At 39.7% G+C, this 27,235-nt stretch overlaps 3 protein-coding genes across 3 annotated transcripts in view; 1 reads left to right on the top strand and 2 right to left on the bottom strand.

Moving 5' to 3' along the window:
- cacna1eb (calcium channel, voltage-dependent, R type, alpha 1E subunit b) overlaps nt 1-4,405 on the top strand; it is a 138,182-nt gene extending 133,777 nt beyond the window's left edge. The window contains exon 45 of the mRNA XM_079614372.1: nt 3,255-4,405. Within this exon, the coding sequence (XP_079470498.1) occupies nt 3,255-3,812 (558 nt within the window). The 3' untranslated portion in view covers nt 3,813-4,405. The remainder of the gene's footprint in view (nt 1-3,254) is intronic.
- Nucleotides 1-16,745, bottom strand: part of LOC306998452 (uncharacterized protein) — a 460,366-nt gene extending 443,621 nt beyond the window's left edge. Inside the window, exon 1 of the mRNA XM_079612542.1 lies at nt 16,170-16,745. The gene's annotated coding sequence lies outside the window, so the exon portion shown is untranslated. The remainder of the gene's footprint in view (nt 1-16,169) is intronic.
- On the bottom strand, nt 12,162-14,012 carry LOC306998451 (uncharacterized protein). Its single transcript, XM_079612541.1, has 2 exons — nt 13,585-14,012; nt 12,162-13,382 (listed from the first exon to the last, which is right to left on the bottom strand). The coding sequence occupies exons 1-2, from the start codon at nt 13,640-13,642 to the stop codon at nt 12,460-12,462; spliced, it is 981 nt and encodes a 326-aa protein (XP_079468667.1). The 5' UTR covers nt 13,643-14,012; the 3' UTR covers nt 12,162-12,459.
- Nucleotides 16,746-27,235: the final 10,490 nt, after the last annotated feature.

Raw genomic sequence — 27,235 nt, 5'->3', positions numbered from 1 at the left:
AATATTATGATTATGAGATTGCGCGAGTGGGTCGGCGTGTCAGGAGTGGCACTAGATTGGTTTAGCTCATATCTTACAGATAGAAGTTTTGACGTATCCATTGGTGGTTTTAATTCTGCCTCGTCACCCTTGCTTTGTGGTGTTCCACAGGGTTCTGTGTTGGGCCCAATATTGTTTATTTTATACTTGTTGCCTCTGGGTCAGATCATACGAGATTTTAATATTTCCTATCATTTTTACGCAGATGACATTCAGCTTCACTTTAACTTCCGGCGAAATGAGTCATCCAAACTTTCGAGGCTTTTAGATTGTATAGACGTCATAAACAGCTGGATGGCCGAGAGTTTTTTGCAGCTGAATCCAGATAAGACTGAGGTTTTAATTGTAGCACCAGACAATGCTATACCTCTGATTATACAGGACATTGGACCTTTGGCATCTGCTGTGCGGCCTTGTCTAAGGAACCTGGGGATTATATTTGATAAATCCTTATCTTTTGAAACCCACATTAAAACCTTGACCAAATCTTGTTTTTTTCATTTACGTAACATTAGTAAATTGAGGTCTGTGGTCTCTCAGTCGGAACTGGAGATGCTCATTCATGCTTTTATTTCATCCCGTATTGATTATTGTAACTCACTTTTTTCTTCCCTCAATAAATCCGTTCTTCATCGACTACAATCCATTCAAAATTCAGCTGCTAGGTTACTCACCCGATCAAATAGGCGCACCCACATCACCCCAATACTCTGTTCCCTTCATTGGCTTCCTGTAACATACAGGATCCAATTCAAAATTCTCGCCATAACATATCGAGCCTTATATGGCCAGGCCCCTTCTTATCTTGCGGATCTAATTCATTTTCATTCACCTCTCCGGTCCCTCAGATCCAAAAATCAAAATCTGCTAGCTACGCCACGAACTCGCCTAAAGACAGGTGGGGATAGAGCTTTTGCCGCTATCGCACCTAGTCTAGATCAGTATTAGGTTTGCTGAGAATGTGGACAATTTTAAGAGACAAGTGAAGACCCACTTGTTTAAGTTAGCTTTTGGGTGATCTATGTTGTAGATGTTGTTAATTTTACTTGTTTTAATTGATATCAAAGTGTTTTATTGTGTTTTATTGTCTGTTGTAAAGCGCCTTGTGACCCATTGTGTCTGTGAAGGGCGCTGTATAAATAAATTTTACTTACTTACTTAAACTCTGCAGGACACCGGCCCTCCAGGACCGAGTTTGGTGACCCCTGCCCTATAACATGGACTTTTCTATTTGCCTGTGTCCCTGTGCTTGTTTGGACTGCTTACTGTGTGTTTATGACCTCTAGCCTGTTTAATGGATTATGTGTATTGAAGGCTGTGAATGTGGCAATAGTCTGGGGTGGAGTACCCTCTAATGGCTATCATGGGCACTCCAGCTGTTGATCGTGACAGTCATTTAGGCTTGTTAATTGTTTTATTTCTTATAGGTTATATTATAGTTATGTTTATATTTTGTGTTGAAATCTTTCTTCTGTAAATCAAAGTTTCAAATCAAATCAGTTTATTTATAAAGCACCTTAAAAAAACACAGTGTGTACCTAAGTGCTGTACAATTTCAAACGGATTAGATAAAACCGTAAAATACAAAATCAGAATACAATATAAAAATGAAAAATAAATAATAATAATGTAAACAAAATCAAAGCCTAGCGGTCCTTACAAAGTAGCAAAGGTCTCATCAAACAAATATGTCTTAAGCTGAGTTTTAAACATGGTTACAGAAGTGGAGGATCTGATAAACATAGGTAACCCATTCCATAAAAACTATTTTATCTTGAAAATATGTTTGAACCAGGACTGTCAGTTGACTAAACATTTAAGGATTGTTTACATAATTTTTCAAGAAACCTAAATAATAGGCCTTTGTGTAATTATTAGGTTCATCTGTTTTAGTGGATGAGACTCATAATAACCTACAGTATGTTTCGCTCACACAAAAATCTGATTCTGTCACTTATTATTATATGTATATATTGAAAATAGTAATAACAATCCAATAATAAAACAACTTTCCACACATTTATGTAAATGAATGGCAGTATTTCACTCATGGGTGATATTTGATAAATAACCTCACTAGTAAAAATGCTCATAAACGGGCCAGATGATGTTTAGCTTTAAATGTAGTGTAGTGTTGTGCACAGACTTGTCTGATGGTTAGGTTTATGGTGAAGAAGGGAGTATAAAGTAAGCAGTAGAAATTTATAAAAAAAAACGTTTTTGCAAACTTTTAGTTTCAAAATGCTCAATTTTAAATTCTCATATCAAAAAGGAGTTTTGAGTTCCGAAAGGTACCATATCTTTTTGTACAAAGAACTATTTGATCTCAAATAATCAAGTACATAAACTAAAACTTAAATTCAAGAGAAATTGAATCAAATTAATCAAATTAAATTGCATGTAGCTATTTCTGTTTTGATTTTTGATGTTGAGACCATAAGCCAAGATCCAGATCTTAAGTTGAGAAACTGAGCAATAGCTATGTTTCCATCCATGAAGTTGTGAATTTACTTGTGTACAAAACTGAATAAAACATGCTACTGTGTGTGTTCAAGAGAACAGACTCAGCACTTCCTGGGAAATTGGCAGAAAATATCTAAGAAAAATGTGGGGAAAAATTAGCACACTGAGCATTTTTTTTACATGATATTCCAAACTTTCCATAAAAAATAGGTGGTAACATTTTATAATAACTGCACGCTATTAATCATTACTTAAACATGAGTAAACCGTTAATTCTGTTCTATATAATTCAGTTATAAAGCATTAATAGACATTAATAAGCAGTTTATAAATACAGCTATAAATTCTTTATTCTTAACTTATAAGCATATCTATAATGTGTTTAATAATTGTATTTTCATACTTCATTAATGATCAAATGTATCATTTCTAAATGAAGTATTGCATTATTTATAAACCAGTTATTTAGGAGTTGTCAGTGGTTCATAAGATCACTTAGAAAGTGTAAGTAAATTATTAATAAACTATTTACATTCATACATCTTAAATATTTCTATGTTCTGTATCACTGTGTTGTGTTTGTTTTTTTCTGTTTAGAAGATAAAGTCTTAAAATTTGCTTTGTAAATGCTTTACAAGGCATAAATATTCCTCACTTTAGATGAGCTCACAAAATAGTTAACTGACCACTACTAAATGCTTTATCCTAAACATTGTATAGTCCTAAATACTTGACATCTGATTTCTCCTCAGGGAAACAGCTCAGAAAGCCCCGTTCCCTCCACCTCAGAGTCCAGCACGCCGAGCGGCAAGCGTCGCCTGTCCCAGACCTCCACCTGCTCGCGCCCTCACATCTCCTACTCACCCTTAGTGTTACACACACAACCTTCATCACAAGCTGATGATGACGACGATGACCCAACCGTCCAGCAGATGTTAGGATGCTGTAGCACTGCTTTATGGGATGACGGCGCTGAAGACCAGGAAGGTAGAGTGAGACAACAGGAAAGCCCCCGTTTTGAAGTGGGTGAATATCTGAGTTCATCCGCCCGCCGCTATCCTTCTGAATCCTTCCTTAACCTACAAGATGAAGAGCACAGCCCGGATTCTGCTACCCATATGGAAACTCTCACCTTTGAGGCAGCGGTGGCCACCAGCCTAGGCCGAGCGAACACGGTCAGCGCCTCGATGCGCACGAGGTCACGGGTAGGCTGGCAGGTGCCCAACGGACACTTCCGGAAGAGATTGGCACAGAGCGTATCTCTCGCTGGTGGTGAAGCTCTCAGCGATGCAGAAGACGACAAATACTAGATCAGTTAGTAGAACAGAGACACAACAGGACAAATGTAGGTTTCGAGGAGAGCACTCTTGTGGATGCTGGTCTTCACAATATTCATGCAGTGTTTTATAGATATACAAATAAATGTGTTCAATAAAATGAGGAACAGAATATATCAAATAACCCCATGCATTTACATTTAAGGCCCAATTCAGGTATTAGGCGCTTTATTTACAGGTGGGGATAGTGAGATGATGGTTTAAAGCGCTTAACCGTTTCTTACATTTAATGTCTTTTTTTTCCTACAAAAAATCCATTGTTTCTAATTCATCTCTGTGCCACATTATTTAAATTCCTTAATAATGCAAAAACTTTGTTAGAAGTTTAAATTCAATTTCTAAATTGAATTGGCCAGTGCAACGAAATGCAACATGACTTCCAAAGTTCAGTTCATAATATGAAGTACTCCATTTAACGAAACAATGTCAAAAATAAATGGTAAAAAAAAAAATCATGTTTCTTTCAAATATTGTTAAAAAGAAAATGCAAAAAGATTTTACAGCTGAGGCTTTAATTATTAAATGTTGAAATTTAGTATAGCTGAATGTCTTATAAAGGGGTTCTGAGAAAGGGGAAAGATCTGATGTCACAGTCAATTCAGGAATTGTTTTTAAAAGACAAAAGATTTCTTCTCTGAAAAATATGTAATATTGAATCTTTCTTTCAGGCTACTTGGAATTTGGATTTTTGTTACTGAATTTGAATGAATAAGCATCCTGATAACTGTATGTTTAAACTAATAAAATATTGTCTTTTTACCCTGTTTTAGTTATCTGCTGTTTTTGACTTTTGTTAGCATTTCTCTTATTTGACTTTTCTCCAAAGTAATCTCTTGCTAATATTATTTCCCCCCCAAAACAAGGTTATCTCTTTTGCAAAATTGTATTACTGGTTGATAGGCAGTGGTTGGCAAAAGCTATTTTTAGTAATCCCGCTCACCATTACTCATATATTTTACCAAATTTACCATTACCAAGCTAGCAGATGTCAAGTTGTCACTGACTTATGGGAATACACTTACATCAGTTGTACATTTGTTATTGTGGTGCTTTTATGGGAATGAATGAGTGCACTCGATAGCATCCACTGGTTTCGGACACCACAACAGATGGCTGTTCCCTCAAATAGGGGGTGATTTCAGACACAGACACCATCTTGTGAGCCAATCTGGGCAGTACAGCCGTTGTCATTCACATGGAGAATTTGGGCCAAACCAGTCACAATGATGGCATTGCTGATAGAGGTAAAAGGGTTTTCAAAACAAGTTTGTTGCATTTGGTTATTTCCTGGCTGATGTTCTGCAGGAGATAGCAATATCAATCAGACTGTTCAGATGACAGGCCTTATCCTACCAAGTGCTGTTGCTGTAATTGAGAGCTGTTTGACCAGTCATGACTATAAAACCAACAGTATTCTGGAAATTTTCATCACAAAGTGTCTGAAAACAAACTCCTGGTGCTCATGCCACAACTTTATTTAGGGACCTTAATTGAGAGGGGAAAGAGACCAACTGAGACATACATGTTCAATCTGTAAGAAACTAGTCAAGTCAAGTCATCTTCATTTATATAGCACTTTTAACAATGTAGACTGTTTCAAAGCTGCTTTACAGAGATAAACGTATAATTTAAGGTAACAGATTGTTTCGGCTTTATAGCGGTTCTTGAATAATGTTATTTTCCAGCTAAAGTTAGTTTTGATTGATTCACTTCCGTTGAAAGGATCATTAAAGGGATCCTCCATAGGGAGAGGCTAGTTGGCACTTCAGCACTGCGTTGACATCGGGTTCAGGCGAAGGTCCTTCGTCAGATCTGGATACACCTTAATGCTAAACTGGATATCCAGCTTGGAGTTTACAGGGGTCACAATGCACAAGCTGTGATGTTAGCATTTGCAATAATCAACCATGACAAGTGACCTTATGACAGACCCGACAGCAACATAGTGTCAGCCCAGATCCGGCCCACATCTGGTGCACGTGGATCTGGGCCGACACGATTTTGCTGTCTGGGAGAAAACAACTCAAACTATTGTACTGCAACAAAGAGCTGAAGGTCCTCACTGAATGGTTCAGAGAGAAGATTGTTCAATCTGGAGAATAGATCCTGGAGAATAGAGACGCTTGTAAAGGCGAGTGTCTAGTGATCTTCATGGACCTGTACCGGACACTGCTGCTGAAGCAACCCTACAGAGATGAGATGCAAAACATTCTTGTTCAGATTCTTCTTGTTCTGCCAATCAGCTCTGCCACCTGTGAAAGAGCCTTCAGTGCACAAAAGAGAAACTCAGATGTCTCTCATCCTTTCAGACATGATCCTCATTTCAACAGAAGCCCCAGAGCTTCAGTAGTATGACGCAGAGCTGTGGAGAGGTGGCTGAAGTCAAGTGGAAAGTACTAAGAAATGGCAGATTAAATCGATTTGCAACCATAAAGAATAATTCCGACAGATAAAGTATGTATTGTTTATTTAATTGTTTTCAGTTTAATTGTTCTTGCATTATTGTTTTTGCAGTACAAATCTACTGTCCAACCTCCACTGTGTTTAGTTACACCACTGCTGTCAATCTACAAAAATAAATATGAAATCCTATAAGTGTAACCCATATGCTTCATGCTCTCATTCTTCCCTTTTGCTCTACCCATTCAAATTACAAAGCACCCTCAACTTTTGTTTTTATTCAAGTCCATCCAGTGCCATCTAAGGAGAAAGGGAAGCATAAACTTCATTAGCTTGTGTCCACCATCTTGGAACATTCATCTAATGCCTGCTACAGCCTGCTTCGATTTTGGCAATCCTATAAGATGTTTACATGGTTATCCCCTACATTGTTCTAATAAACTTGGGTACGACATGTTTGTAGACTGTATGATGATAACACCTATTAAATCATAGGCTATGACGCAAGTTAGTATAGAGGTGTTAGTGAGGCCAGCAGGGGACACTCACCCTGTGGTCTGTGTGGGTCCTAACACCCCAGTGTAGTGATGGGGACACTATACTGCCCAAAGAGCACCGTCCTTCGGATGAGATGTTAAACTGAGGTCCTGACTCTCTGTGGTCATAAAAAGTCCCAAATTTTCCCATTGGCCTCTGTCCATCATGGCCTCCTAATCATCCCCATACCCTGATTGGCTTCACCCCGGTCTCCTCTCCACCAGTAAGCTGGTGTGTGGTGGGCGTTCTGGCGCAATATGGCTGTTTTCTATGTGCACTGAGAAAAAAAAAGACGAAAGCAAAAGAGGAAAATATGGATTCGGTCATGGCTAGGGAAAAAAGACCAACTTGGCATGCAAATTTTGCAAATGGGTAAGTACGTTTAAGTTTTAGCGCCATGTCGTGTTGATCAATGCACAATGAATGATCAATGAATATGAGGACCAGGGAATCACATGACAAGACATGAAACATGAACCAAAAAAACCTGTGACAGCTTCTGTTCAGCGGTTTTTGCTAATATTTTCTGATTAATCTATTTCTGCAGTACTAGGTTACCTCTCCTAGGTTACTCATTTCAATCTAGTTTGTAACTATGGTTACTCATAAGTTCTCGTTTCCCTCTCCTGTGTTTATCAAATCATCCTTGTTTGCACTTAATATATATATTGGACTGGGAGATAGATTCTCACCCTCCCTCCCCTCTTCCACCACCACTTCTAGTTCAAGCTAGTGTAATTGGATGTAGGCTTTTAAAATAACGGATGATAGATTAATGTCCCATCCCTAAATCACCCATAATTTTTAGTTGTAAACTCACACCACACCTGTTACCAATGCTATTGAAGACTGAGGAGCACTCGTTTTCTGAGCTGGTGCTTGTCAATAACAGGTACCGTTAATCTGACAATGCTCAACACTATTGGATCAGAGCCCTGTCAATGCTTGGTAATGTAAAGCCTTTTAACCATGCCAGAAAATAGACCTACTTGAATGATTTTCAAACAGGGGGCGAGACCACATCTCTATTCATGGCATGTAAACACTCAATTATATATTCTGAAATATAGTCCTGGTTGCACTAAGTCAATGTTCTTATTACTTTCATGTGACTGATCAAGCTATTATATGTAGCTATGAGTAACAAAATGCCAGAAAAAATCTTGAGCCTAGGGCCCTGTGTAGACCTTAATCCAAACCGCCCCTGCATTACAATTATTCAAATTCTCGGCGTTAAGGGTGATATGGTAACATATTACTCTGAAGTAGGCTGCATCTAAATAAACATTCATTTAAAGTTCAAGTTCTTCTTTGGCAAAATTGCATTTCTTTAATAGCCTAAACAAAGGATCCATCTAAACAAAGATGTATCTCTTTGTACCTCCTTTCAAACTTACATGGGAATGTCACTGTTTCCATCACTGGAACTTCTCGAAAACACACAGACACACACACACACACACACAAAAGAAATTCAATACGTTCAACCCAAGCACAGACTGGATATGCTATTTTTTTTACGTACATAGTTGTTGAAAACGTAAAAGTAAAAGAGTGACACAGTGACACATGTCCATTGTGTTCATGTCACAGCTATGGTCACTTTCATGTCTGCTATGCTCCCATTTGCCTGTTCTCATTAGTCTCCTAGGTTACTCATTTCAATCTAGTTTGTAACTATGGTTACTCATAAGTTCTCGTTTCCCTCTCCTGTGTTTATCATTCATCCTTGTTTGCACTTAATATATATATTGGCCTGTGTTTCTGTTACCTTCACGACAGCCAGAGGCGGACCCCAATAGATGGAGTGCCAGAGCCTGCCCCAATGGACCTGCCAACGCAAAGAGAAGCGGACGTGCCGACCATTGCACCGGAGCATGAGCTCCTTACGTCTGACCTGGTGTTTGAGCCGGCCAACGAGCCCGTGGTAGAGGAGATATTAGTAGAGTTTGAGGGAATAGAGGAGTTCCCTGCCCAAAACCTCACCACAGTAAGTGAGTGCATACTGGACTGGGAGATAGATTCTCACCCTCCCTCCCCTCTTCCACCACCACTTCTAGTTCAAGCCCTGTCTTCATCGTCTCCTGACTGCCCTATTGTTCACCCTTCACCTCCTCACTGCATCCGGGATTCACCTGGGGCATCCAATGAGCCATCCTCGATTGGGCTGGGGGATTCCCTGGCTCCGCCTCCGGCCGCTGTCTCTGCCTCTCCACCTCCCCCGCCACTCCTCTCACCCTCGGCTCCACTGTCGACCATCGGGCCCCCAAAGTCACCGGGCTCACTCAACCTGGCAGCTTAACCTGGGGTGGTACGAAAGCCGGCCCTTCGCCATGGGCTTGTGCACATGCCGCTATGTTCCGGCTCTCCCCTGCGGTTCAGTCAGGCTCCTCTCTACCATAGGCTCCATGTCAGTCCTCTGTCGCACCAGTTCCACCTCGTGGGGTTGTCGTGACCAGCCCCATCGCGGCCACCGACCCTCCGTCTGCGCCCAGGGCTCTCTCGGTCTCTGTCGTCCCTGGATGCTGTACCATCATGGCTCCTACCTCCGGCAAAGCCATCATGGGGTGCTATCTGACTGGGCATCTGGGTTTCATCTGGTCTCCACCCACTTAAACCATCTCACTGGCTACTATCACCTCCTGTTTCTCCCTGGCCATTCCTACCATCATCTCCTCCCTGTCTTCTGCTGTCTGCCAGCCTTTCGTCAACTCCTCGTCCACCTCCTAAGCCGCCCAGTTCTTGCATGGCCAGCATACTCACCGGACATGTCACCCATTAGGCATGTTTGGGATGCTCTGGATTGGCGTATAGGACAGCGTGTTCCAGGTCCTGCAAATATCCAGCAAATTCGCACAGCCATTGAAGAGGAGTGGACCAACATTCCACAGGCCACAATCAACAACCTGATTAACTCTATGCGAAGGTTGCACTGCGTAAGGCAAATGGGGGTCACACCAGAAATTGACTGGTTTTCAGACCCCCACAATACAGTAAAACTGCACATTTTAGAGTGGCCTTTTATTGTGGCCAGCCTAAGGCACACCTGTGCAATAATCATGCTGTCTAATCAGCATCTTGATATCGGCAAAGGAGAAGTGCTCACTAACACAGATTTAGACAGATTTGTGAACAATATTTAAGATAATTAGGCCTTTTGTGTACATATAAAAAGTCTTAGATCTTTCAGTTCAGCTCATCAAAAATGGGGAGGGAAACAAAAGCGTTTATATATATATATATATATATATATATATATATATATATATATATATATATATATATATATTAATATATTAACATACTCTGAACATATTGAGAAATCTTAACATGTTAGTAGTTTATTTCAAGCATGTTGTCTCTTTTTTTGGGGGGATGATCGATGCCCCATTCACAAATGATTCACTCTTTTGATTGGATTCTGTTCAAATACTTGATCAAACAAGTTGGTTCATGAATCAGTTTGAATTGTTCAGTTCCCTGCACTCACTGAATCCTCTGAAGCATTTTCTCAATCGGAGTCGTTAACAGGAAATGTAAGAGCGTTGGATGTAGTGGCTGTGGACCTACAGTCAATTAAGCAAATCTGCAAATCCATCCTATTGTTTTCCAGCGATGAATATCTTTGTTAGTTGAACATCTGCGTATGCCGCCTATGGTTCCATAGGTATACATTTGATTTGATTTCATACATAATATCTTAATGTTTTGAGACGACTCTCCTGTTTATAGTTAGCGCCTGGTCAAATCCAACCTTGGAAAAGCTGTGTGCCAGTGTGTGTGTTAGTGTTTTTGGTTACAGGGTTAAGGAACAACTGCATTATTAGAGATTGAACTGAGTTGTTGTTCTGGACATGCTGGCGTCCAGCATCCCAAATCTGCGACCTGGAAGGCCACGCCGTCCCTGCCTAACTTCAGGCAAAATGAATCATGAAATTATGATGTCTGTGGGTTTTTTTAGTGAGCAATCAGCTTGTGGAAATCTTTGTGTCTATGACCAGTGTGAACAAGCTTGATGACTGAGGAAAATAAGTTTATTATTAAAAAGAAAAGCTGAACATTAGTTAACAAATAATATACATTATTTAAATTATTACTGCCTTTAATTATTTTTGTTTAGAATAAATGTAAAAATGCTAAAAACACCAACTTATAGAAATGTACATAGTTATAGCAAAAAAAAAAAAAAAAAAAAAAAAATAGAGTTATATTTGGTCTCTCTTTTTTATGTAATGTTTATTGTAATGTAATGTAATGTAGCTCTAACAGTAGAGTGTTGGCGCTAGCAACGCCAAGGTCATGGGTTCGATTCCCAGGGAAAGCAAGAACTGACAAAATGTAAAATGTGTACCTTGAATGCAATGTAAGTCGCTTTGGATAAAAGCGTCTGCCAAATGCATAAATGTAACAGTATATAAAAAATGTGAGGACTTTGCCTCTTCATTTTAAAACCCCACCGCACACCACTGATGTAGCTGTATACATTTATGCATTTATGCTGTATTAGTTTATGTATGTTATTATATAAAGCAAAGGACATACCATGATAGATGAAATGCCAGAAATAATGCTTTTCTCTTCTGTGTTTGTTGCAAATATCTAATTATGATAATATTTATATAATCATTCAAATTAAATATCTAAATAATAATGTTGGGTAAATATATCTATAGGTACTTGTACTTTTACTTGAGTAATTTTTTTTTAATATTCTACCCACCTCTGGTTATTTTAGGTACCCAGCAACATTAACGTTATTTTATAGTTGCAAAATAATAACCTAAAAACGACCATTATGTAACGTGCTGTATACATTATTTTAGGTTATTTAAAAATATGTCATGGTTTTTTAAAAATAAAACCTAAACAGCATGTTCCTAGAATGTTTATTTGGTTCTCCAAAAAAAGAACCAGACGAGAACCAAATACTGTGTGTGTGTGTGTGTGAGAGAGAGTGTGTGTGTGTGTGTGTGTGTGTGTGTGTGAGAGAGAGAGAGAGAGTGTGTGTGTGTGTGTGTGTGTGTGAGAGAGAGTGTGTGTGTGTGAGAGAGAGAGTGTGTGTGTGTGTGTGTGTGTGAGTGTGTGTGAGAGAGAGAGAGAGAGAGAGAGAGAGTGAGTGTGAGTGTGAGTGTGAGTGTGTGTGTGTGTGTGTGTGTGTGTGTGTGTGTGTGTGTGTGTGGTTAATGAAGACACAAATGTTTGTAATGACATGGGTAATACAACGTAAACATGGTTAACAAGGACACTTCCTGTGACTGTTTTTGAAGCTCAAAAAAGTTTTCTGGGTTGGTAGTTTTAGGGGTTGGGTTAGTGTAAGGGGAGAGAATATACAGTTTACCAGTGTAAAAACCATTAGACCTATAGATAGTCCCCGTAAACATTTGTGTGTGTGTGTGTGTGTCCATATATAAAAAAAAGGGAAACCTTCGCTTTTTTATTTTAAAGAACACAATAACATCTTTCCATTATGTTCTCAACAAATCAAGAGTAAAAAAAATGTTTTACCACAATTGTGGCATTTCACAACAACACACTAGTTTTCTGAACTACTTTAAGCTTACTAAAGTGTTCTTTGTCAAAAGATCAAACTTCAAACCTAATTTTAACAAATTACCTTAGATGAAATCAGTCTGTTGGAACTAATTCCAGCTTTTGCCTTTTCTGAACATCACATTTACTTTTCTCATTTGGATGACTTTGAGCAACTTTTTTTCATATGAAAGATTAGATTAGGGTAGTGGGCGAAACTCTTCCCACATGAAGAGCACTGGTGCGGCTTCTCTCCAGTATGAACTCTCTCATGAGATTTCAAGTACGATGATGTAGAGAAACTCTTTCCACAGTGTGAGCACTTGTGCAGTTTCTCTCCGGTATGAATTCTCTCGTGTACTTTTAAGTAACTGGATGTAGTGAAGGTCTTCCCACAGTCAAGGCACATATGAGGACTCACACCAGTATGTACATGCTCGTGCTGTTTTAACTTTTGCAGATGTGCAAAACCCTTTCCACATAAAGAACAAAAGTGAGGCTTCACACCAGCATGAACTTTAAGGTGTCTTTGTAAGTATGTTGCCAAAGCAAATGTTTTATCACACTGATCACAGCTGAATGACTTCACTCCAGTGTGAGAGCGCAGATGACTGTTGAGAGCGCTTTTGTAAGCGAAACTCTTTCCACACTGAGTGCATGTGAACGGTTTTTCTCCAGTGTGAATTTTCATGTGCGAATTTAAGCATGCTTTGTCAATGAAACTTTTTCCACACTGAGTGCATGTGAATGGCTTTTCTCCAGTGTGAATTCTCATATGTCTCTTAAGGTCTGGTTCATGTACATAACTCTGTCCACACTGAGTGCATGTGAATGGTCTTTCTCCCGTGTGAACTCTCATGTGTACACCCAACTTTCCTTTATCTGTGAAATCCTTTCCACACTGAGTGCATGTGAACAGATTCTCTCCAGTGTGAAATCTCATGTGTCGATTAAGGTCTGGTTTATGTGTGTAAGTCTTTCCACACTCAGTGCAGGCAAAAGATCCTTTGACTCCAGATTTCCCCGCTTTTTTGTGTGTGAATTTCCTTTTAGTCTTGGAAATGACTGTGTTTCCATCTGCAAAACGAAATAATTAGGTTTTTAAAATTGATGTTGTTGGTCTTCATTCACTTCAATATTGAATATTCTTTAAATAAGGACAAATGTAAAACAAGAAGGAATGTAAGTGAATCTAGTTTCTAGAAGTATTTTTATATATGTAATTTTTTATCTTAATGTTTCTTGTCAGTCAATAAAGAGAATGAAGGAAAACACCAACCTGTTTCTTCCTCTGTATCTTCATCTCTCATTCGGCAGGGTTCTTCCGCAAACTTCATCTTTACAATAATGTCAGTAGTTTCTCCTGGAGCAATTCCTCCTGCTTGTTTCTTCTTCTCCTGTGGGAAGATGTGAATATTCCCAGCATTTAAACTCTCGTGAACGGCTGTGGGAGCTTCACTGACTGAAGGTGTGAATTGTGGTCCCCAAAACCCCTCCTCTCCCTCTAACTAACCCCTCCTCCATTATTGTTAAGAACAAACACTTCTTTCAATTCTTCAATTACCACAGCAGTTCAGAGAGAAGCTGAAAGAAAATTGATGAGGGTTGATTCCTGTAATCAGACATCGATTAAATGTGTGAACTTGTGCAAATACATTTTTTTTAAACATATTTCAAAAATGCTAAAACAGCCAGACACCTCTCAGAGAGAAAGAAGAAGTCCTATGGTATCAAGCCCAGGAAGGACTTATCTATGAACCACATGAAGTTTCTGCCCTTCCCCCATCTAGAGATTAATCTCTAAGGCCTTGGCCTGTGACTGCCATAAAAATTCCTCAGCACCTCAGCAGCAGTGGGTGAAACAAAGAGAGACCACAATGATTCTTAACTATGTTTGGAAACCTTAAAACTGAGGCAAACTACATACAGCCATTTCATTTTACTCAAAGAAATAAGTATTCTCAGTGAAAACTATGTGTAATGCTACATCTTACACTAATTCAGCTGTTACTGTACAAATGAATAAATCCATGACAATTAAATATTTTTTCCATCTTGTTTGAACTCTTTGTTTAGAATATTGCCAAGTGCATACTTGTGGTGGTTTGGAAAGTGAGAAATGCATTGGTAAAACTTCTGTGTGCTTAATGCAAATGAGTTCCACAGGGGAACGAAGGGTGGGCCACACTCACAAAAGCCCTTTTCACACAGAGATTCCGGAAAATACAAGGATAATGTGTCTCGGGATCGTTTGATTTTGGTTCATTCACACTGCCAGTGATTTTCCGGAATCTGTGCATGCGTTCACACACATCCCGTAAAGATCCTGTAAAGACATGTGACATCGATGTGACATGTAATGTCTCAGCTGCGTCTTAAGTTTGCTTATGAGCTATGATTTATCTCTCGAGAACCACGCTTGTGCTTTTTTTTCTGATTCGATCATAAACTAGCGCATGACGTACCGTTTCACTAGCTGGCAAAACCTGGTCCTCTAATGGTTAGACAGAGATCTAGAGAGGCCTACAACCCACAGTCTCTCGCACACACTGTGCAATTTGGAGGAGGATCGGTGATGATCTGGTGGTTCTTCAAAAAGGCTAGAATCGGGCAGATATGTCTTTGCGAATGACACATACATCAAGCCACATAAAAAATTATCCTAAAATAAAAAATTGCATAATGTCACCCAACAGCAATGTGACTGACTGATCGGGAGCATGCCAAGCACTGCATGAAAAGACTCAAATCCGTCAATATCTGGACATGGTAAACTCCTGTGTAATGTGATGTTTGCCGGGTATATGTGGGAAAAAGCGGATCAGAGTAACACGGAACAGTATATTTCCGGACAAACCCGGAAACCTCACATATGTGGGCATATACAGTTAACCGTGAAATTTCATGGACATATACAGCTGAAACACTGCTGGGTGTGAGAGGACTGATGACTGTTAGGTGTGAAGACCATTCATATGTTAATGACTGACACTAAGGTGCTGGCTGTTCTCAGAGGGAGGGGAGGCAGGGGAGGACTTCAGGATTGAGAATTATCTCTGGTCTACTGTAGGTAGCTTTTTGTAAATAACAGGTAGCTTTCAAAACAAGCTTTTTGTACAGGAAGGAAAATAAGTAAATTCTTAAGGCTGAAACACCAAACTGGCATCAAAGAACTAGCAATGACTAAAGCCAATGGGGTTGGCTCACGTCGCCTGTGTCAGGGCCTTAAAACCATTGCATGAAAAGAGTCTCTTAATTATTTTGTATAAAAACAGTACAAAATAAACACCCTGTCTGATACGTTCACAAAAAACATCTCAATATTTAATGAAATAAACAAAGGAATTTAATGGAACAAATAAAAGGAAAATAAACCAAACATTCCACAAATAGATAACTTAAATAGATACAACGCATCATACAGAGGGCGTGGTTTGAGTGGTGATAATATTGTAAATAGATTTTATGTTTTTGAATCATAAATGACTGGACATTTAAAGGGTTCGTCAGATGGCTTGGTTAAAAATGTAAAATTCTGTGATTACTCACGATAAAAACCTTAGGTTTTTAATATATTTTATAATATCATAATTTCACATTTAATCTCCAAATTAATGTAGAAACAGTGAGTGTTTTTCTCTGTTCCCTTTGTTCTTTGATTAACTTTACTGACAGAAAGCTTTATTTGGCTACTGTCCCTTTAAGAGCAGCCGCTGCTGACAGAGACGCGGATCTCACACGCGCCTCAAGCCTTGTTTATACTTTCGCCTGGCTCCGCAGCGCGAGCATAGACAGTATATAAACTGGACACAGCGACCCCATAGGTTTCAACGGAGAGAAGTGAAGCCAATTAGAAGCACTCACTTCATGATCGCCAGGCGAACTGCGCAGGCTCAAACTGAGCTTGACTACGTAGATGTGACGTGAGCAACCTGTAGGTCTTCTAGTAGCTGTGCCGAGAGAAATCTGAATAATTCCCTTCCGAATCTCGCAGAGACCGAGAGCGTGAGCATTAGCTGTCCATGAGCTAGCAGCGGGAGCAACTTTATCACTCTCTATGGGCTTCTCCCTTGACTTTATGCCTCCACGTCCCCCCGATTGCCTGCGAGCTTCTCCGCCGGTCTATACTGTAATTTCTCGACTTGTGCGACAGAGTCGCGTGGTTATGACGCAATCGGTAGCCTATTTTTACAAAAACTGCTTCTACGGGGCCATAACGTAAGATACAAGGTAATGGAGCCTTTTATACATTTTCGTGTTTCTTTAGAAATAAACAATGGACAAACGGTGTCTTTAAACGCCTCAGATGTAAAGTTATTCGCTGTCAAAGTGACGCCAAAATGAATGGGAGTCAATGGAATGCTAACAGCAGGTGGGGGTCCGCTAGCCAATGGCGGCGCCCGGGGATGCTTCAATGTCTTCCGGAACACTGCCCCCCTGAGCACGAGTCTCCGCAGACAGCGCACGCACCTCTCCAAATGGTCGAGGCGTTTATACGTGACGTGCTCGCCGTTGTACTATTCTTTGAAACGACAGGGGACGACTCGAGTAATTGCCCTCTAAAACATCAGGAATCGGTGAGAAGAAGAAAGATAAGCACGTGACAATGTTTATTTTAGTATACCACCACCAATACAAAAATAATCGTAAAACCCAGTAAACCCTGGTTATATTTGTACCTTTTTTTAGATGCCCTTGTTACTTCATGCACACTTTATCCCTTTAAATGCATTTTGTTCACTGTTTTGTTCCTCCATTCCTTTTTTGTATGCCTGTTTATAATGCTCTTTGGAAAGTTTTATATACCTTAATAAATATTTCCAACTTTCTCAAATTGTTCTTTTGTGTGTTTTGATTTTTTTGTAATAAATGTATTAAAATGGGGGGGGGGGGGGGGGGGTGTATATATATATATATATATATATATATATATGAGCAATCTGCATAGCTGGCCTATAACCAATCAAACCACTATACTATAATGTCTAGGGTGGGCTAAGTTTTAAAAGTAACCAATGAAATCCCTTTCCTGGGTTTACATTGTGTCCTGTCCTCCAATAGTGGTCTGGGTTATTGGAGTGGTTTTAAAAGAACAACCAATCCAGTTTGAGATGAGGGACCAGTAGGGGTTGGAAGGCAAAGGTGCTCACAGGTGTGAAAATGTCTCCTGAAAAAAGCTTTAATGGGATTACTTGCCATGGTAACAAATGGCTGTACCACGGAAGTATACGTCCACAACATACATCCGATTTGGTATCATTTCGGATGTATACGGATATATACAGACCCATGGAATTTGACCTATCCGGCCAGTATACTCCTGGATTCTTTCGAATTTCAGCAGTGTATACAGGAGTATACTGGTCCAGATACACCTCTTTTCATGCAGTGAAGATGCATGAAAACTGTGATTGTAAATCAGGTTTATTCCACCAAATATTGATGTCTGAACTGTATTGTTGTTTAAAAATTAATATGAACTTGTTTTCTTTCATTGTTCAAAGTCTGAAACCATGGCATATTTTTTCGTTATTTTGACCAAATGTCATTTCCTGCAAATAAATGCTATAATTGACTATATTTTTATTTGAATTTTGGAAGAAAGGTCAGTAGTTTGTAGAAAAAATCAGAAATGTTCATTTTACTCAAACAGATACATATAAATAATAAATCCAGAGAAACTGCTAAGTCTCCTAATTTTTTCCAGAGCTATATCAGTATATGATTTTTTAATTCATGTTAGAGGTAATATACCGTATTTTCCAGACTATAAGTCGCTCCGTAGTATAGGTCGCATCAATAAAAAAATGCGTCATGAAGAGGAAAAAAACATATAAGTCGCACTGGACTATAAGTCACATTTATTTAGAAATTTATTTCACAAAATCCAAGACCAAGAACAGACATTTAATCTGGAAAGGCAAGTTATTTAACTACACAATAGCACAGAACAACAGGCTGAATAGGTGTCCGGCATGTTAACGTAACACAGGGTTTCCCGCAGCACTTTGGAACTAAGACGTCCGCCTAAGCAACACACGCCGCCAGCCTTAACTACGTCATCAAAAAAAATTATATGAGCGATATCCGCCGTGTTACTCTGTCCTGTTTAGAGCTTAGATTCTCTGCCCGAGCCCGATATTTCCCGCCGCTATACTCGGGCCGGATCCGTGATCTAGAGACGTGCGGCGCGGGACGAGATTTGATGGCCGAGTGCAAGCGCGGGCGGTAGCCTAATGCACTCACTATGTGTGTGCAGGCTGTGGGAGAATAAAACGATTAAATATAAATATCTATGAATAAAACATATAAAAACTAATAAATTGTTATTCATCTGTTGCAGAAAAGCAACAAGAACAACTTGTCACGATACACACGGGTAAAGTGTCAGATCCAAAAGCAGTGTTTATTGGGTAATCCGTACTCACAACTAGTCCAGGCAAGGGTCAAAAAAGTCAATCCAAAAACACAAGAACCCAACATGAACAGAGCAGATATAAATAACGGAAGTGTTGTGACATAAAACAAGGACGTAACAAACACTAGAACAGACAGGGTATATACACAAACACTAACAAGGTGACGGGAGACAGCTGTGTGCAATGAAACAATGAGTGACAGAACAGGGTGATGGGAAATATAGTTAACACATGTAGGACACCGTGGGGGAATAGGACCTCTAGTGGTTACCCAGGGACACACAACCAGACACTGTGACACAACTAAAACAAAATAGAAACGATTTACAGGCCAGAGTTTCTATTTGTAACATGTTTGCAGCATTGAGCGATGTAGCCAATCACAGACATATGTGTTGATTTCTTGAATGCAATGGCCAATCAGAAGCATTTAAAGGGGTCATGACATGGTTTTTTTTATTTTATTATTATGTTCCCTTAGGTGCAAATATAGTATTACTATAGTTTTTTTTACAAAAAACTTTTAAAATGTAGTGATTTATGACCTTTTCCCACCCTGTTTTTCATCCTCTGATTCAAACAGTCTGTTTTGGGGGTGTTTCCCCTTTAAGAGTTCAGTGTTAACGCCCACTGATATGATTGGCTAACGTCAGTGCCTATGCATCAATTATTAACGCCCCCAGCCAGAACCTGTGCGGATTCGGCGCAACTGTTTAATAGCGGGTGATGCATGCGAAGCGATGGCTCTTGCAATGATAAAACCTTATTATGTTTGAGCCGGAATCAGAGGAAAATGAACCATCACCACAACAACGAAGACTGGATCAGCCCGTGTCCACATGGAAAGTGAAACTATTTTGAATTAATAAAAAAAAATTAACCCGAGACACTTGAAAACGGATTATTGTTACATAATTTTCCTATAGCTTAATTTGCTAACAGTTTAACATTATTTAACTAATTCCAATGAAATGATAGGGTGTACCACGGACAAAAATGCATGCACAGGCCATATTTGAAGATGCAGCATTGATAAAGGCAACATTTTTAATTTTCTATCACATGTAGGCCTACTAGAAAGGCGACATATTTTCAAGATTCTCTTATACAAATGTGTTTATATTAGCCATGGTAAAAAGTAAGTTTGCGTCGTCGTTGTTGAGCCCAGAATATTCGGCACGGACTTATCTTTGAGCAACAGTTTTCTGGCAAAGCCAAGCATCATATTGGGATTTTTTCCTCAAAACAGTCATCCTTATAATGTAGCTATAGAACACTGTCGTGACTGGGACGTCCGCAAAAAATAAAGTGCATCCATTTTTCCCTGACGACTGGATCTTTCAGCGTATTTAAAAAGTAGTTTAAAGTTTTAAATACATTACTTACAGTTTGCGTCGTCGATGTTGAGCCAAGAATAGTCGGCACGGACTTATCTTTGAGCAACAGTTTTCTGGCAAAGCTCAAAACAGTCATCCTTCAAATGTATAGAACACACGCTTAAACTAACACTGCCGTGACTGAGACGTCCGCAAAAAATAAAGTGCATCCATTTTCCCCTGACGACTGGATCTTTCAGCAGCGTATTCAAAGATGTTGTTTGTCCACAGCCAGGAACAGCACATCTGCGGCATCGTCATTTCCCTGTACACAGACCCACTCGCTCTCCGTCGACTGAACACTTGTGAGGCGAGCGGCGCGCGGGCGCGACAACGATACGAAATGAGCGTAGCTGCCTTGCGCTGAAAGCGTAGTTGTCTTGTGCTGGAGGCGGTCATATGCAAACGCTGGTACGTCACTTCGTACCGTGACGTCACTTCTTACCATGGATCCAGAACGAGCTGTATTTAGAGCTTGATTAAATAAATGATTCGTTTATAATGGGGAGGACGTCTTAAGCTATGAAACTTGCAGGACGTTTTAATGGTACAAAGACCTCTTATATACCAAAAGATCAAGGCAAATTTGGTTTCTCATGTCATGACCCCTTTAAGATAGAATCCCCTCACCACTCAAAACGGACTTTTTGTTCAGTGCTGAATTCTGCATGCTGGCAAATCCTCTGATTATAAAAGATATTATGAAAGATTCATTATGCAGTCAGCTTCATTGATAATAACAGAGATGTCAGCTTTTTAGGAATTATTAAGGGAGCGCACTTTGCGTGCATTCATGGCAAACCATGCACGCAGCCTGCGTGCTTTTATGTTAAATTTACAGTGGATTGTACATGTTAATGCTTTAATAACATAATTTATCAGGAGCATTTATGCTGATGTGTATGGTGGCGACACGTAGGCTAACACAAAGTTAAGTTAAGTTACACAAAGTTAGGTTACACCTTAACTAACACATTTTCTGCGGGAAGCCCTACAAAATAGCATAAAGAACATACCTGGGAGGCTGAATAGGCTAAATTAACAAAAGCCAGCGAGTCCCAACAAGTTACCGGTAAGCAAGTTCACCAAGCTCCCGCGATCTCATTCCACAACACTGAATCCATTGAATTCTTCCTCGGTGTCGCTTCTGAACAACTCCGCTAACTAGAGCGCCCTAACCTGACTATAAGTCGCAGGACCAGCAAAACTATGAAAAAAAGTGCAACTTATAGTCCGGAAAATACGGTAGCTGATAGTTAACAAATAATCTTTCGTCTATTTGTTTGATGCATAGTTTCAGAGAAACAACAGTTTATCTTTTCATAAGATAACGTAACTCTTCCATAAGCACACCCAAGCAGTCTCAGTTCCCCATTCTTAGAATTCACTGCAATCCCCAAAGCTCCTCTGGACACAAAAATCACAGCTACAGTATAGTTTAAAGGGATAGTTAGCCCAAAAAAGAAAAATCTGTCATTAATTTATCCGCCCTCATGTTGTTCCAAACAAGCTCGTCTCTAATTGGATAATCGTGGGAGGAGAGCGGGAGAAGCATGAGTGACGTCAATAACGAGCGAGCCAGAGCTGCATTTACTAGACAAAAAAACAAGCGCAGCAGAAATCTTCGGACCACTTTGTCATTTTAAAAGTTTTTAGGACAAATCTACGATTTCAAGTTTTTTGGAGGATCTGCAGCTGTTCATCCAGAAAATTGAACGTTTGCACGGTAAGCTTCACATTAAGTCTACTTTTTTTCGATACTAAGTGAAAATGTGTTCTGAAAGCCCATGGTGTAACGTTAGGCTAACGTTAAGTTACGTTAAAAGTTAAGCTAGCACTAGTTGAGATTTAAGATAGCTAGCTAGATCAATGCGTGATAACTTAGTTCAGCTGAATAGCACAGGCAAAAACTTGAAATCCTAAAAATGATCACCTGCGTCTTTTGTAAGAAGAATTTGGATACATTAAGAGCAGGGCCGGTGTTCTGACGGATCATCATACCCATCAGAATGGGATACCTTCGGTTAATGCGCATGCGCAGCAGTAACATTTGTGGAATTGCGCATGCGTTACATTTAAACCATAATTTCAGCATACCTTAGATTACAAGCGGTAAGTGTTTGTGTATTATACCGCATAATATATACACATTACCTAATTGAAGGGTATGCTGTTTTGATAGCCCCTGGTTTAATAAAAATACAGTTAATAAAGGGGTATGCTATGTTGATAGCCCCTTGTTTAATAAAAATACAGTTTCTACAGGGGTATCAAAACAGCATACCCCTGTAGAAACTCTATTTTTATTAAACCAGGGGCTTTAAAACAGCATACCCCTTTATAAACTGTATTTTTATTAAACCAGGGGCTATCAAAACAGCATACCCTTCACAAACACTGTATGCTTTTTTGATAAAGTAGGCTAAATTGACAGAACCCGCTATAAAACTCAACTTCCGGTATGTTATTCTGACAAAGTATGCTACATCGACAGAACACCGGCGCCACGGGGGGGCGTGAGGGGGCAACGCCCCCTAAACGGGACTCTCGCCCCCTCAGATCACCATGAATGTAAACGGGATTATACTGATAAAATATGCTATTTAAAAATCACATTTGCCAATTACATTTTCTTATTTTTGTGAATATTAAGCTCAATTATTAATATTTTAGTTAAGGTCAGTCTGTTAGGCAAAGTCGAATTTTGATTGGTCGATTGATTTTGCGTGCTCGCTCACCCTAACATTACGTGAAATTTCTCATACGGGAAAGTTCACACGAAGGCTACGGATTGTAGAACGTATATTACATATTTTCAAGGATCATATCAGTGGTTTCAAAATGGACATTCAAAAATGGATTACAAAGAAAGAACCCACAACACTTGCTGCTACTTTTTCTGGCTCATCTGAGCTCAAAAGAAGAAGTGTGGACAATGCAGCCCCGCTAACAGCACTGCCAGTCACTCAGCCCTCCAAAAGCAAGGAGTCGCCGACGCCGTCATCAATAGTGTACCAACCAGAGGACCTCGGGAAAGACAAGCCAGTCCAGGTTTGTTTAAAAAAGAAAGTCCAAAGAAACGTGTGTACTTTACAAGATGATTGATTGACAGCGCAGTTTACGGTAGGGTGACCAGATGTCCCGAAAAATTCGGGACAGTCCCGAAATCTGAGCTGTTGTCCCGAATCCCGAATCCGGCCCTAATTGTCCCGAAAATTATACTTATACAAAATCTTGAATAGAACTTGTATGATAAAACATTAAAAACTGTCCGTGGAGGTTGAGTTTCTTTTTATCTTAGAAAAAAAGAAACAAAAACAGATGCCGCAGCCAAAAGCAGCCAGTGTATTATGATATATGAGCCAGCCCCCGCCGGCCGGCGGCTCATTGGCTGCGGGCTGCGGCATCTTTTTTTTTGTTATCTTTTATTTCTAAGATACCGAAGGCGCGAATTTAGATATGCATAATGCATCACTTCAATCTTTAGATGCTAATAAAACAATTTCAACTCAAATTAATGTTTCATTATGTTTAATTATTTGACAAGTAATTTTATATCGTTTGACCAGCAGGCGTCACCAGCGCGCGGTGTTTACAAATTTTTTTTTAACACTTACCCCCCCCCCCCCCGTCCCGAATTTCAACCAATCGCATCTGGTCACCCTAGTTTACGGTGACGGACGCGACAGAGCTGTCCGTTAAAGATGACGAAGTAGTATGTTCCAAAGCTTGCCTACTCTTTTGCTACACACTCAAAAGTATGTTATTTTTCTTCACAAAAAGAGTACATACTTTCAGGCCGTAGTATAAGTATGCGAATTGGGACGTTTGGGGAGGTGCGCAGCGCGCGCAGTCTGCGGAGACTCGCACTGCGGAGCCAGGCGAAAGTAAACAAGGCTTGAAGACTGCGGGAGTCACAAGACAACACTGTATCCGCTTGACTGATCGAAGCGGCAACGAGCAATTTGATCACTTGTAAAAAACAACACATTTCAGCGCTAGAACGACTCTAATTTGACAAACGGACAAAATGAATGCTCTGCTAGTTAACTGGGGATGTTTTTTTATTTATTCATTTGTATTGGTACATCCGAGCTGCGAAGATCTTTTAAAAAGTGGTGGGGAGAATATCGACACTGGCAAAAAGTGGTGACGTGCGTTAATGTGAACGCCCCCTCTCGGTATTTAAGACGCCCCCTCATCAGCGCTCGGCTGGCGCCGGCTCTGATTAAGAGGCTATGTACTACATTGCAGAGTGCATAGGAATGAGCCCCGTTGTCTTTTCAAATGTGTTGGCGCCAACTGTAGTCAAACATTTACCACTTACTCAGCTTTCAAGGGCCATTATTATCGTGTACACAATTTAAAGGCACAATATGTTTTTTTTTTTGCTTTAAAAATAGAAAAAATCACTATATCTATGTTATATATTTTTTAAAGTTGTGTATTTACATTATCCCGACAGTTCCAATTAACTTCTAAATCCAGAGAAATTCATATTTTAATTCGAAGACACGGACCATGTCTTTATTTCCGTTATGTCGCTCGTCTATCACGTCATATCCGCGTTTGCGTCTTCCTGCGGAACTCGGCAGAACCGACAAACTCAAAGAGGAACACTGACAGTATAAGGGGAACACCCGTATAAAAAAGTCTGTATGAGAATGGATCATGACTACTCTTTCCCTGTACGTTCTGCCAGCTCAACAAAGCGCAAACGTACGGGTGAAAAAAATGACCCGAGAAGATTTTGGGACAGTAGAAGAAGCAAGAGACGTGTACACCTTGGAGAAGCCTTTGAAAGATGGCGAAAGCTTCGTGACAAGCTCGGACTGCAGAGAGATGCTGATCTCGCTTGCGTTTTAATAAACAGGTTAGTTAAGTAACCATTCAGCTAACATAATAATCGTATAATCATAGCATGCTGTATGTTTGCATATTGCATAGCGATCTTGACCACATTGAGACGCGTTTAGCTGAATACATATACATTTTGTATTCTATGGGCGTTTCAAACAGGCGGATCCGTTGTTTTTGGAGACTGAAACAGCTATTTTTTAAAAACTGATTCAAAAGTATATTTCTATCCGTATATTTGGTGACACGATGATGTCATGTGTAAAACGCAGATGGACTAGCTATTATTGGTTTTATATCTAGCTGGAGAAAGTAACCTTAGCTTCATATGGTAACATGTCACTATCTTATAGGTATGTTGACATAGCGACCGCCCGCACAACATTCTGTCTCCCACATTAGCTAACGTTACTGGTAAGTTTGTTAACTAACGGTAGCTCGCGGCTATTTCATTAGATTGACGTTATATAAAGTGAAAAGCCGTAACTAAACGTAACAACAATAGAGATGTAATATAACAATACATTACCTCGTCAGTGAACATGTTTTCTGCTGGAGATTCGCTGGTTGACAGTGACAATGACAACTCCCATGAGCCCACGCACTTTCCCGACGTCATCAAAGTACGTCTGTTGTTATTATTTTGAATGAGTGATCCCTAGTGGCCAAAAATTACATATTGCACGTTTAAAATGCGCCATTTCATTATGTTCCCGCCATTTTCACACGGTGAACTAGTGTCTCACTTAAATTATCATATTGGAGAGGGCAGGTCTGTGTCATGTCCAGTAAGTGGTTGCACGATCGTGTTTACAAAAAAGTCATCATTTACTTCTCATATGTGTAGGAAGCATAAAGCATGCTCCCCAGATGATATTGATAACATGTACAGGGAAACTCGCCCTCAGCCCCCATTTGTCATTGCCAGTACAGATGATTCAGAAAAGACACATGAAGCCATGCCAACAGCTAGTGCAGCCATTGATATGCCAGAGAATGATAGTCATTCTTATCTCAGAAACCTTTGTCTCTTTTACCTTAAACTGCAAGGACAGCTGCTGATTCCTGCCTCTACTATACAGACTATTCTTGAGGAAATGCAAAATGTGCAGGAGTTAGGTCAAGCCTTTACAATAACTAAAGTAAGTTATTTTTAAAAAAATTATATGAGCCTATCAGATGAAACGGTCACTAAAATCTGTGACTGCATTAAAGAGTCAGATTTGTTCTCTGCCTGTCATCAGAGACAATTAAGAACAACATACAGATGGTACTCAACCAGAATAATACTTTTACCGCCGCCGTTCTCGCGGGTGTGTTTTTGCTGCGGGTGTGTATGGACTAGTTGCACGTGGCCGCCATTTTGGATTTCTGAACAGCGAGTGTGCGGTTAGACACTTCCGGTTTCGCATTATGCCCGGTGCAGGGAGCCGGAGAAAGCCTAAAATTACCTTTTATAGTTGTTTATAGAATAAATTATATAACTTAAAATACTACCAAGATCCATATTACTATCACACGAGCCAATGGCAATTAAATGCACGGATGCAGTCAGATTAATGAATGAAATACAACTGTTCACGAACAGAAGATTGTATTGGACTCATGCTGCATATACGCAATGACAATTATGCCTGGCTACGCGAGACTAATATAGTTGCGTGCGTGCAAATACAAAATATAGTTTATAAACTATATGTATAATATAAATATAGTGCATGCAAACTATAGCCTATACAAAATATAGTTTATTTGTCAATGACATATACTTATTATTTGACAACTATACCATCACAAGCTCCATGAAAGACAGAACAAGACAGGTGCGTACATCGGGAAAAGCACAGGATAAGGGATACAAAATACAAGATTCTACACCAATCAAAGACAAATTGATGATGGGCAATGGGCTCCTGTCCTGTCAGAACTTCCACCAGCACCAGAGGTTGTGGAGCTTGTGAAGTGATCTTGTCTTGCCAGCCAATGCAGTAGAAGATGTTCTTGCAAGATCAACAATTTACCATGCCAACTCACAACTTTGCAGGTGTGAGGGCTCTGAGGAGACATGCACCAATATTGAAAAGTCAGAGAGTGACAGCGACAGTGAGAGTTATGAGGATAAATACTTGAATGACAATGACTGACTGTTTTGTTGAACTCCTCAATAATGAAAAAAAAATGCATTTTTTCTTCTTCATTTTTTCCCATTTTTTCGGCAAATTATCCAATAAATATTTTGAAAATAGTCTGTGTCTCACTTGTCTGCCTTATTAGGAAT

Source organism: Phoxinus phoxinus (genome assembly GCF_949152265.1).
Source record: "Phoxinus phoxinus genome assembly, chromosome: 5".
NCBI lineage: Eukaryota > Metazoa > Chordata > Actinopteri > Cypriniformes > Leuciscidae > Phoxinus > Phoxinus phoxinus.
Note: the sequence above shows the minus strand (reverse complement) of the source record. Positions and strands in the feature narration are given on the sequence as shown.

Coding starts and splice junctions, on each gene's coding strand:
- LOC306998451 (XM_079612541.1), bottom strand. CDS start 13,642: ATGAAGTTTGCGGAAGAACCCTGCCGAATGAGAGATGAAGATACAGAG. Junction 13,383..13,584: donor AGATACAGAGGAAGAAACAG/GTTGGTGTTTTC, acceptor TTCGTTTTGCAG/ATGGAAACACAGTCATTTCC.